A 13,895-nucleotide genomic window follows, 5' to 3' on the forward strand; every position below is an offset into this window, starting at 1 on the left:
TAAAGGTTTTTTAAAGTAGAAAGAAACACTTAAATCTTTCTGCGTGATCTTATGCGCTCAACTGTCTCCTCTTCTTTCTTCAAAGTCAATAATTCTGATTACAATGAAATTGTTAAGGATTATGCTACATTAATTATGCAATGTACTTTACGAATCTGAATTCTAAAAGAATATCATACAAACGGAAAGTCTAACAGCGTCAAAGCAAAAGCAAAGTTGATAATGCCAGCAAGTCTCATAATGTCTTTATCGAATTGCCACGAATATGATCGACACATACAGTCATAATCTATATTAAAATGCCATTTTAATAACGAAATTATTTATTTCATAACTGGGTCCAGAGTTTCTGATCGGTTATCGACAAATTTGTTACATACACTTCTAATCAGGTATGGAGGAATTATAGAATTCTTTTGTAATATTTCGTGTTGACTATATTACAAAACAAACAAGTAAGGAAGGGCTAAGTTCGGGTGTCACCGAACATTTTAAACTCTCGCATGATAAAATGATAATCGATATTTCATTATACGTCATTTACATATTTTTCAAATACCGTATTTTTGTAAAGTTTTATTCCGCTATCATCATTGGTTCCTAATGTATGTATATATTATACAGAGAAGGCATCAGATGGAATTTAAAATAGCGTTATATTGGAAGAAGGCGTGGTTGTGAACCGATTTCACCCATATTTTGTACACATCATCAGGGTGTTAAGAAAATATTATATACCGAATTTCATTGAAATCGGTCTAGTAGTTCCCGAGATATGGTTTTTGGTCCATAAGTGGGCGAGGCCACGCCCATTTTAAATTTAAAAAAAAGCCTGGGTGCAGCTTCCTTCTGCCACTTCTTCCGTAAAATTTAATGTTCCTGACGTTTTTTGTTAGTCGGTTAACGCACTTTTAGTGATTTTCAACATAACCTTTGTATTGGAGGTGGGCGAGGTTATTATCCGATTTCTTCCATTTTTGAACTGTATATGGGAATGCCTGAAGAAAACGACTCTGTACAGTTTGGTTGACATAGCTGTAGTAGTTTCCGAGATATGTACAAAAAACTTAGTAGGGGGCGGGGCCACTCCCACTTTTCCAAAAAAAATGCGTCCAAATATGCCCCTCCCTAGTGCGATCCTTTGTACCCAATTTCACTTTAATATCTTTATTTATGGCTTAGTTATGACACTTTATAGGTTTTCGGTTTCGCCGTTTTGTGGGCGTGGCAGTAAGCCGATTTTGACCATCTTCGAACTTAACCTTCTTATGGAGCCAAGGAATACGTGTACCAAGTTTCATCATGATATCTCAATTTTTACTCAAGTTACAGCTTTCACGGACGAACGGACAGACGGACGGACAGACGGACTAACAGACGGACCGACGGACAGACAGACATCCGGATTTCGACTCTACTCGTCACCCTGATCACTTTGGTATATATAACCCTATATCTGACTCTTTTAGTTTTAGGACTTGCAAACAACCGTTATGTGAACAAAACTATAATACTCCCCTTAGCAACATTGTTGCGAGAGTATAAATATACCAATAACTTTACGTGCATAAACACTTTGGCATAATTTGAAACCGGTTTATAATTGTTGTAAGAACTCAGCTACGTATTCTTATTGTATTTAAATGATAAAATCAATAATTAAGAAAACATTCCCTTCACTGACATTACAATTTATGTTTTAATGCTGTCAATTAAATTGATTTATATATTGACTGATATATACATAGATATCTACATTTCATGTTAGAGTTGTATTAAGAATTTATTTCATGAAGATAGTCACCCAAATGAATATGATATTCATATAAATTGGAAAGTTTACGAACAGCTTTGTTCTAATTTCGAAAATTTCAAACTGAAAACTCATAAAATAACAGTTAAACTATTGAAATATTGCCTAAAATACAAACTATTTACTTAGTTTTCCCAATATATCACATTTGCTAGGTGGCAACAAAATATTACGTATACGCCCCGCAGCGCCGTATGCGAACCTGCAAATGCAACCAAACATATGACTACAAAGCAGCATAGAATATAATTAATTTCTTCTTAATTGAAACATTTTGGTACGTCTATATAATTTCCAAATGATGAGCCAGCCTATCAATCTAACTGTCGGTATTTTCACTATCTGACATACAAAGTGGTTATTCCTTGCATGTCATCACCATGCCAGCGCCAATTATAAATGTTTGATAAGCTAGCCACCACAATGTCGAAAATTATTATTTTTGTTTACGAGAACTACAAACGCATATTTACTATAAGTCTATATATTGCTAAGCTGGCAAACAATAGGAGTGTGAGGTCACATATGTGCATGTTGTATTGAGGGCAGCACTACTCACTATTCGCTGTACGAAAATTGCTTTTTATTCGTCTTTCAGATTGTCACTTGCACTGACGTTGGCATCACCGCCTCTACGGCAACAACACGGGTTAATGTAATATTAGCATGATTTGCACTTTATGAAAAAAGCTTCCAGGTTAAATTACCAACGCACCACCTCTAGCTGCGCTTTTGTAAAGGATTCCAGTGAAGTGTGCAAACAACAAGAATATTAACTAGGTACATCGTGCAGCCAACAGTTGAGCAACTCTATTTGTGGTCGGTGATTTTCAGCCACGATATAATCATTATTCGTAGCCACGGGTGGGTCTGAGTTCAAACACGCGGCAAATTGTGCGTTTACGACAGCGACGCACCAAAAGTGCCGTCAATTATGAGTATTGTCAGTTGTTGTCAGTTTTCTGTTAGTTCTACTGCTGTGTTTTAGACATGTGAATAATGTAAATAACGTTGAATAGAAAGGGAATAAGGGAAAATGAATACCGCTCTCCGTTAAGGCTCGGTTTATTAATTAAAGAATAAATACGAATAAGAAAAAAATATGTGTTTCAAATATTTTTTGTAATATGGCCGCTATCAATTTTTAGTAAGTTTGTTTTGATATATTTCATATTGTTAGAATAAGTACCTCTTCAGTAGTTGGAAAATTATGATGGGTTATCCCAAAAAAAAAATACACCATAGTCTTTGAAAAAAAAAATTGTTATTGAGGGCGAAAGCCATTTATTTTCAGTAAGTTTGAGGACTTTGATAAAACTTTACCGGTGGTAGGCAAGCTCTAAGGGCCACTCACCCATCAATAAAATTGGTTTTAGTCCAACACACATAATAACTTTCGCTTCTTTTTCCAGAAATTCTCGTTTGTCTTTGTAAACAAAAGATATATATTAAACGAAATCATTAAATGAAGTTAGAGTGGACTTCTTGCAATATTAATTTAGATCGCAGAATTTTTTTTTACATTAATTATTATATTATTATTTATTACAGATATGAGGATATGTACAACAATCCTACGAAGGGCACCAATTCGGAGCATCGTGATGTTGTACTTGACATACTGTCCGATGCCCGTATAGTGGGGCCTCTAATGCAGACTGGCTTATTTCACGCCGATGTCAATCGACGCAATTATATGTATGTGTTTGGACACAACAGCGCAACGGGACCGTATGCCAATGTGAGTATTTTTATGTATTTTTGGTTTGTTACTACTATAGTACTACACATATAGTATATTTACGAACAAATTTAGAAACTTTATTTTGAAATATTTTCTGTATCGAAAAAAAATGTTTTCTTTTAAAAAAAAATGTTTTCGTTTGTGTACCTAAGTAAGTATTATCTGCCGTCAAAACTAGATAATAGACATTGACGTTAACATGCCAAAGGTATAAGTTTCCTCGCCATACATCTCTTAACCATCACCATAATATACCTCACAATATTTGTTATGTATTTATTTCACTGGCACGGTATTTTGTCACACCATTAAATATGTCGCCATGAATATTGCAAAAATACTCGTTATACGCGAAATCACTTTATTTAGTCTTGAAAATCAATAAAAGATAAACTTGAAGTCATCAGGCCCGTTAAACTTCATATTATGTGCATTAGGGTGAATCATAAAAATGAATATTTTTTTGCTTAATAATCTGAAAAATCGGTTGGTAGGCCACTCTAACAAAGCCTCTCTTCAGTTTAAGGGGAAGTTCCTCCACCTTAAAGTTATCTATTTTGTTTCCAATCACTTGAAAAAAATTTATTTTTGGCCCACCCTAATACACATACGTATATTATATTTTATTTGTCTTCTATACATACGTAGACGTGTAAGTGCGTGTGCGTGTGCGTGTGTAATGTAAAGATTTATTTTAATGTCTTTACCAAAGCGATCGAAAACAAAATGCTCACCAGCTGCCACTGGAGTAGCTGATATCAATACATGCGCCTCATATGTATACACCCTGAAACACATGTGTATGTATAAAATGTCTATGTGATCATATATCTATTGCAAAATTCTATATGAGCTTGTGAGCTGGCAAATGTGTAGTAGAAATAAACAAACGCTCCTGTTTGCCCTACCGACAAAGTTTGTATCGCAGTCAAAGCGGAAGGACAACTGGCATTCAGTTGGAGACAAAAGCGTGGCGTTTCTATGGAAATGCCAGTGGTAGAGCAAACAATGCGCGCATATACAACAATGATACAGTTGCCCTGCAGAGAGTGTTGGTATAACTTAATAATGCAAGCAAGCTTCTATTAACTTTGCCGCTGTTTTTATGTGCAAGTTTTTTGACAGGAGAGCGCCGTCTACTAAGATAGTCGATATTCATAGTAAACATAATTATGTACTTCTGAAGCAATTTGATATTAGCTTCATTGTCGTGTTTAATAAATTATTTGTGGCTGTTATTGGAAAATTACTGATATAATTTTTTGGGAGACCATAAGCTGAACTTGAAAGAAATTATTTTTTTTATCAGAATTTTTTTTGGTTATTCAGTTATATGTCCTTAATAAAAAAATACAGGCACTCATAATGTACCTAACCATAAGATACTTACAAAAGTGATCTCGAAGTCTTCCAATGCATGGAGCATGAAATGAACTATTTCGCAGAGTTTGCTTCTGAGAGAAAGGCCATCGAAATAAGATGGATAAATTGAAAGTCTTACTTACAAATAGATTATGTACTATATATGCATATATTTAGCAAATATACTGCACTGAGGTGTATGTAGTATGACTATATTTGGTAATGACAAATATATATTATCTAGTTTCTATTATTTTCTAGTCTTGTCTAATATGATTTATAAATAAGTTTTTGTTTGCAATTGAAGAAAATTTCTCAGAAGAACTTGGAAATCATAATCAAATTTATATCTCTTATTTATCGAAAATATTCAATTACATTTTCAAAACCTTATTGCTCACTCCAGATTGAAACTTACGCTACCCAATAATATCGGTTGAACTTCGAAAAGATCAAATTCTGTTTCTACGACAATAGAACAGCTTCAGTCAACAAATTTATTAATTTATTCAAAATAGTTACTCTAAAAACTTTTTATCATATTTTGTGAGCTCAGCAAATTTTGCAGCCATTATTCTGAATATAAAGGTATTCTGCCTAATTCAGAGAACTAGCCCAAAGATTATATAACAGAGCACTGATTTATGTTGTTCATCCTAAGCATTTCGTTTAAATAAAGACCAGAAGCACAGTATTTTAGTACTACTGTTCTACCCAGTATACAGAATTTTTTCGAATAGTTTTTCTGAATCCTTTATATATTCCATAATATCAATTGTACTCTATTTATTCAAATTGTTTGTACTATATTATTTCAAAGTTTACATAAATTCTATTTCCCAGAATCTCCTTCTTTTTTCTTATCGAAAACTCAGTACCACACCATACAAAATTAGGGAAATTTGGTTTAAAACTAATTTCGAAGTTTGAATTTGCCTGCAGGGCCAGCATAAACTAATGCAAACAAATTAAATCTAACAAGCGAGCCGAAATCAAACAAAGAAACAGGGCACATACACGCACATACGGCGATGCGGCGACTAGCGCTAATGGTGCCGCCAGCGGTCTTCATTTATTTGCTGAATTTTCGTTATTTCATTTTCTAAGAAGATGAAGCTGCTTAACACTCACTCGTTCGTTACTTCCGCGCAGTTGCGGTTTGGCCAGAGTCAGAGGCTCAAACTGCTATCCCGGCCAACAATGTTGCCCTGACTGTACGGATTTATGTGTTTCTTTGTGTGTGTTTTGTCATTCTGGAGGTTGCAGCTCGGCATTTTCTTTCGAAGATTTCAAAATAATACTCTTAAATATTTCTGTATTATCATGCCCATTAAAGTAGAGCATCATTTGAAAGCTTAATTTTGAGGAAAACTTGAATTTCCATCCTCATTAATTTCATACGGGGCTGTTTTTCAGTATTTAACCTAAGGGAACATAATAGATCATAGCATAGATAAAATTAAAAAATGAATTATTTGGAACATAGCAATTCAAACAAAATAAAACAGTTATTGCACACCTATGGTATGCGTGGAAATTATATTGATTATATGATTATTTGAAAAAAAAAAGTATACGTTCGGGCTCAGAAAGTTAGTGAGCGGTTTCCCAACAATAAAGCAAAAAGCAAAATAAAGCTTTTTATGAATTTTCTTTGCGCCATTGTCTATTCGTCATACTGAGACTCTTACGACTATCTGCAAAGATGCCTTAAAACGTTAAAAACTTCCTTCCTTCTTCATATTGTCAACTGGGTATTGCTATGAACATATATATGTATGAGTGCGCGTCATTATGTTCTTTGTATTTTAAAACCATATCAACCATAATTTTTTATGCTCTGAGAGAATGCTTGCCCACTTCATTACATGGCGGTGTGTGGGTGCGCATGTGATTACCATGGATTTTGCCTTTATTTATTTAGCTTTTTAAGCATAGGGGCGTTGTGTGTACACGCATCACTGTTTTTGTGCTGTTTACACATGTGTTCATACAATATACAGGCAATGCAAATTAAATTAATTAAATTCCGATTTGAAATGCAAAATTGTTTCCGGTTTCACAACGGTTGGAGTGTCTGAATATTTAATATTGTATACGAGCTCTTATTGGAAAGATTCGTACACATGAGCGCATCAGCACAATAATGTTAAAATAGGAGCAATATTCCGGCCGCTACGATTTTAGAGTCACAAGGATATAATAATGCCAAAAATTTTATAATTTAGCGTATTCAATGCTTTTAGCTTAAAATATTTTTCTCAAACATTTTTAAATATGAAACAATAATTCTGCAACATTCTCGCTTTATTGGACACAGGTTTGATCATTTTAACCCTTTACCGACCATTAGTGTTGACTTATTTCTGCATTTTTTTCGTTTATTTCTTATGCTTATACATAAAAAGTAAACTCGTCCCACCTTAAGATTAAATACAAAAAAAATCTGTGGAAACATGAAAATACTTTTTCCTAAGACTTCCAAAAGGTGCCACTCGGGCCCTAAACGCCCTAACGGCACCGCTAATGTGTTAGATATGTACATTGTGTAAGCGTATATTCTTACAAATATACATTACATACAATATATACGTATATATATGGTAAAATAAAAGAGCATAGCGCAAGATTTTAGGCGCATTATGCCATACATCCGGGCTTGCCACATGTAACAGGCTTTTGTATAAATGTCACACGGGATTTATTGTTGTCTACAAAACAGCATACATGCTGGCGTACAAAAGTTTTGTTTTCCTGCCATCTTTACATTTTCTTAGAGACATCGTACATACGTACATAGACATATATAGTGAGTGCTTCTTCAGAGGATGAAATCATGAATAGAAAGTAAAACATTAAAATGATAAAAATTGACGTTTTGATATGAATCGTTGGAACAATTTAGACATCAAACAATTTAAAAAGTAGCAAATTACTTGCCTGTAGTGTTCGGCATTGACAGAAAGTTAGGCGCTATATTCTACTTAAATGTGAGCAAATATGACTCTCAGAAGGCAATCTATACCAGACAGTGTTTCTCGGATTTCTTGTCCTTTATGTTAATTTCTTCTCTGCCAGTTTTTACTAAAAAATTTCATAGCTCCACAACGCACACCCTTTATCACATTGTGTGTGGTTTTTACATAGCCAACAACAGCTAAGCTGTAGCTAAATTGTCTGTGCATATGATACGAACATATCGTTTATATCTGTTTAGAAATCATTTAGCAAATTGCTTACGGATTCTCAAAAACCTGCTGGAGCTGAAGCAACAACAGCTTGAGCCATAGAAAAGTTCCCTCTGATTTATTAACTGCTTTTGGTTAACCGAATACGCTATTGTTGTGTTGACTTGTGTGAAGCTTTTAGATGTCTTGACTCACTCCCTTGCAATTTAAAATAGGTTTCGAAATTGTGTAAGCTGTATTAAAATAAATGTCTCTTAAGGTCGCAAGCTCAATAAATCAGCCAGTTACTGGCAGCTAACTGAATGGTGACGCAGTTATATGCTTCACATTTGAGAATCGTATTATGCGCTAAAGATTTTATGGAATGTTGGCATAATGTGTTTTATATTAAATTAATCGAAATAAGCATAATTGAAGTGGGAGTGAAGTGGTTTTTAATGATAAATATTAAAGTTGTGAAAACTAGTTTTTTGTGAGCTCACATACATACTACATACTAGTAGATGCTGGTCACTCCCACGACCGTGTCGGAACCCACCACTATAACAAACTTCATTGCTGTATGTATTAACGTACTAGAAACTACCTAAGTACTCTGGAGAAACAGTTAAAGACATAATCGTTATTTTTAGTTTAGATAATGACTACATTACTAATACGTTTCTTTAATCATTATTTAAAAATGGATTAATGGCAGAACGCAAATCACTGACTACACAAGTGTGGCCTTCTAATATCATGCTCCCTAATATAGCAAGGATATGATTTGCAACGATGCATCCTACTCTTAAACATGTAAACCTTCTAAAATTAATTGTTGGATCTAGCAACTAACCGGTGGTTAAAAGTCGTTGAAACGTGGGAAGTGAGACATGAGGCATGAACAAATTGAATTGTCCTATCACTAGCGGCAACTGAAGCTAGCCAAGTTATCCAGTATTTGCTCTCATATATTAAAAATGAAGACATATTTTCTGGTTATTCCCTTAATCGATAGTTATTCGTAAATTAAACATTACTGATTGTATTTATGTTGTCAGAAGAGATCATTTACATTTCGTGAGTAGACTTTCTTTATTTGCCGTTCCATAAAATATTAATTTTTTTTGTAATCAGACGATATTTTCATTCAAGTGATTATTTATTTATTTAACTTTCGTTAGCGTATTACATTAATGCATTAAAAAGAAGCAAAAAACCAATGATGATCAGTCATTCGAGCGGGTTTACAAAGTGGAAAGAAAAGCAAATGGCTATAATAATCCGAAAAATAAACGAAACCCCTAATTCCCACAAAAAGGCCATATTGAAGCTTCGTTGTTATTCGTGCGGTCAATGGTATAACGAAAATGTGTGAGGTAATGTAAACGCATTTGTTTACATTCGAAGTTTTTGCAAGCACTTCGAGTGAGTGTCGGGCAGTAATGCGTTTGGACTTGTTCACTTTGCTCGAGTGTTAATGTAGCCAAAAGTTTCCAAATGCTGCCAATTGCGTTACGCCATGAGTTGAAGTACTCTCTGCGTATTATTGAATCCACAGAAGTTGGCATCGGAATGTTCGTTTATATTTAAGTAGTTTGTACTGGGCACTGGTCGTACTGGCACGTCGCTCCAAACAGCCATCAAGCAGTCGTGACTGTGGTGGAAAGATGTTGAGTAATTCTGAATTGAGTTGTGAATTATTTGACTTTCAATATTTTTCTAATGCCAACAGCTGGCTTCTGAAAAGCACGCATAATCTTTGAAGGAACTTTTTAGGTTCATTTAGAAAAATGTGTGTAAATTTTGGATTTTCATTACATATCATCATATAAAGTTTCTGTAAAAAATTCTTTAAGTAGTTAAAACACAATGGGAAAAGTGGTTTTACAAAAGTTTAAAATATTAAGTTTTCAAAATTTTTTCCCCATTTCAAAATCATATTTTTTTTCATTCCATTCTATAGACTCTAGTGATGATTACTGCAAGCAAATTTTTCAAAAGAAAAATCAGAAAACTCAACAGTTAGGATAAATCTATCGGTCAGATCATAGAACATTTGCTTGGTATGTCAATTTAAAGCTAAACAATTACTGCCAAAAGCATTTCCACAGAAATCTGCTTATGACTTTCGCCCCACTCTTAAAACAACTTAAGCTTGCATAAGATAAATCACTGTAGCAAGATCTATAAGTTTATGTCCATCCACAGATTTGTAGACGCTTTCTATTATACACTGTTTCACCGTATTTCGCAGTTATTATGACAATTTGGTTGTCGTTCAAGAATAAGCAAGAGCAAATGATCTATTGGTCCATAAGATACCGGATCTATTTAAGTATTAGACTAAGGTGGGCCTTAGAAAACTCACGCTCAACAAAAGAAGAGTCTCAAATCGCATAACGCAAGATATACTATTCTCTGCAATGGTTCTTCTGATAGTCTCATGAAACCATGTTCTTCATCTTCAATTCAATCGCACAAAATTCTGTAGACTACAATTCTCGTCAATATTTTTCTTCTAAATACAAGAACATAACAGTTATGATACGCACACGTTTCATTCTATGTTCGTTTAGGTATCTATACACACATATGTATCTATGTACATTGCACATATTGAAAAAAAAACTATGAACGCTATAAATACTGTGCACGAGACAAGTGAATGAGTGAAGTGAAATTAGTAAATTTAGTGGTATTGGGTAAGAAAAAAGTCATTCTTTGGCAAAACAAAATTGGAAATTAAGACAAACATGTTGCTGTGGTTGCAAAAACTTCCCGAAAGCAGTATCAACATCACAAATTACACGATGCGAGGGCAACATCGAAACTATAAAAAATTTTAGTTCTTTCGGTGACACTGACTTTGATACTGCAGAGCTCATTCGCCCACATGGACGATGAAATTAAAGCAAGTGTCAGAAACGGAAATTGGTGAATGTAGGAAAAGACGAAGAAAGAGAATGTGATTGAAGCCAGCATAAAACCTGCTATCAATCTAAGCGTACTTGACATGAGATTGATGTCAGCACATGAACTTTGTGACGTTTCTACGGAGCGGTGTACGCAAAGCTATCAAATTGATAGACTAACCCACATTCGACTTGAACATGAGCAGCTCGATGAAAATGTTGTTTATTAACACAACCAGCTTCAACGTTTCTTACTCACTTTTACCCTGTTGAGGGGAAATTTTTGTACAAACGCGTTTTCTTCGACATTTTTCCCATTACAAAATATGATGCTATTTTTAACGGCTTGTAAACGCATGCCCATGGCTCGAGTGATGGCTTCTTTCGACAAGCCATTCGTAAGTGGCACAACTATGTACACAGGCATGCGCATACAAGCAGCATAAGTGCGTAAGTGAGTGAATGGGCGCTTGAGCGTAAAGTGCATAAGTAGTATAGTACATGTATTTGCACAACCGTTCGAACGTAAGAGCACGTGCATAAGAAGTATGCAAACATTTCAGCATGCTGCGACAGATGTACTCGCCTTGTATGCTGTCTTGAGTGTGTGTTTTCAAAATTCAAACAAAATTAGACACATATGTACATTTGAGTGTCTCCAAAGACGGAACACTTTTTAAGAAATACAAGTACCTAAATCCACCTACTCATGTTCGGTATATGGGGGCTGGGAATATATGAAACCATTGTTACTATTTTTGGATCGTAGTTCTTCTTTATTAGGTGCATAACCTTTAAAAAGCTACTCAAGTTTGACTTGTCTAGTGTAAAGTAGAGTAAGTTGACGGCATTCGAAATTGTGTTTTATAAGAAGAGGATATTGCTGGGGTTCAATATTATTTGTTTTGTAAGAGAGTAAAAAGAGCAGATAGAAGGTAATGAAAATCACATAGACTGAATTTGACATCAATCGACCAAGCATTTTGTTTTTGATTTGAGAATATTAACCAAAAATCTCCACTTCTGAGAATGATCCCATAAAATATTCTCAATCAGTTTAGCTGGCGATTCTTTGGTAGTCTACGAGAGAAGTATGAGTATTCAACATATTAGATATATGTATGTGCATACTCTTTCCTGATAGGAGCCTGTTTTATAGCTCGCTTTGTGTTTTAGTAACTTCAAGGTGCCAGGAGATAGACGTTTTATCAGAATATCTAAATAATTACTGGAGAAATTTTTGACACAAATTGGTGTGCAGACGAACGGATGGATAGATATACAGACAGATTATTTTCAGAAATCAATTTGGCTTGTCATTTTGAATAGTTTGAAATAGGAGTATAAGTCGCTATATAGACTTATATTTTTGTTTTATCTATCTAAATTCGTATTAGACCCATCAACCCTCTAAAAGTATAAAGGGACTTTGGCTAGACATTTTTAATTATAGAGCTCACAGTTTTTCCCTTATTGAAATGTTGAATTAAAAGTTAGGAGAAAAATATGACAATCAAGAACATTATTATTCCGCCTCACATTTTCTCTAGCAAAATACACTCCTCTGCTTCTTCCAAGATTGTTATTATTTCAGTTTGTCTGAAGTGCTTCTTTTCTCTAACATCTACTTTTCACACAGCCTTAGTTATATGCCTCATAATCTTTTCACTAGCTTACCAACACTCAAGCACATATGTATGTAGCTCGTATATAACTGTGCGGTGCAGTAAATGCGCTGTGTGCCTCATCAATTAGAGTGCAGTGGGCAAATTACAGCAGCAAATCAAGTGTAATGCAGCTAAGATGATGATGATGCTGCTCATATTTTTGCAAAGAGAAGAAACCCCCATTTGACTTATAACTTCATTTTGTCGGATTAGTTTCTGCACAACGGACAAAAGTACGCAAACGAAGAATGAAAAGCCCACACACATACTATAGGAGAGAAGGGTATATTTCCTCGACGCATATTATTTGAGCAAAATGCCAAGCATCAACTTACATTACGCCAGATTACGTCTTTCAAGCAGTTAACAAATGATCACGTGTACATATGTACATAAAGGGTGTCTTTACAGGCTTAGAAACTACTAGGGGTATAGATGTTGGAGTTACGTCAACTCTGTGGTCTAACCTGAGGATCAAGCTTAATGTTGGGGTAAGGTCGGCTAAGCTGCATAAAAATTGCAGTTCGAACTGTTAGGATGATTTCATTGATTTTGAAGGTCCTCGTGCGCCCACAATTCAACTCAATAAAATCGTTAATAACATTTTTATAAAAAAAGTATTCTAACCCTAAAGAAGAACCTATTAACATACATCCTAACAAAAGTCATACACGAACCCGCTAGCGGTTTAGGTGCTCACCGCAATAAATGAATATTTATTTATAGTAAAATATATGCCTTATACTGTAATGGTCCAGAAATAAAATCTCTTGAAAATCCTAATTTTGAGTTGCTGTTCCTTCACAACACATAATAATGGAAATTGCAAAGACATATGATGTAAGAACCACATGATGGCCAAAATATACCAGTCATTCCAGCAATTTTGCACCAATAAGCCACTTGCGTATAATGCTCTTTACTATGGACTCGCAACTGCGTCTGAATTTATTTGTGCTGTCTTACAATGTCATTTTGCGTCATGTTTGCTTTATGCCCATATTTTCTTTGCCACATGAGTGGTTGCAAGAACAATTTTTTTGCTTGCAACTGCGTATATTTTTAGCTTTAGACTTTCTCTCATATTTATACAATATCTTTGCAGTAATCAAGGAGCCACAGTCTACAAATCAAAGGTCAGCACTTTAAAGGACGGCTTGATTAGTTCACATACATATGTATGTATGTAGAAGCATTGCAAAATAATATAACTTCAAGGCTTTTACA

At 34.6% G+C, this 13,895-nt stretch overlaps 1 protein-coding gene across 1 annotated transcript in view; it reads left to right on the top strand.

Annotated features, from left to right (window-relative positions):
• The window catches only part of LOC120782810, a 73,816-nt gene that overhangs the window by 37,283 nt on the left and 22,638 nt on the right, over nt 1–13,895 (top strand). Inside the window, exon 8 of the mRNA XM_040115289.1 lies at nt 3,365–3,554. Coding sequence (XP_039971223.1) covers nt 3,365–3,554 — 190 coding nt within the window. The remainder of the gene's footprint in view (nt 1–3,364; nt 3,555–13,895) is intronic.

This window comes from Bactrocera tryoni, chromosome 1, assembly GCF_016617805.1.
Source record: "Bactrocera tryoni isolate S06 chromosome 1, CSIRO_BtryS06_freeze2, whole genome shotgun sequence".
Taxonomy (NCBI): Eukaryota; Metazoa; Arthropoda; class Insecta; order Diptera; family Tephritidae; genus Bactrocera; species Bactrocera tryoni.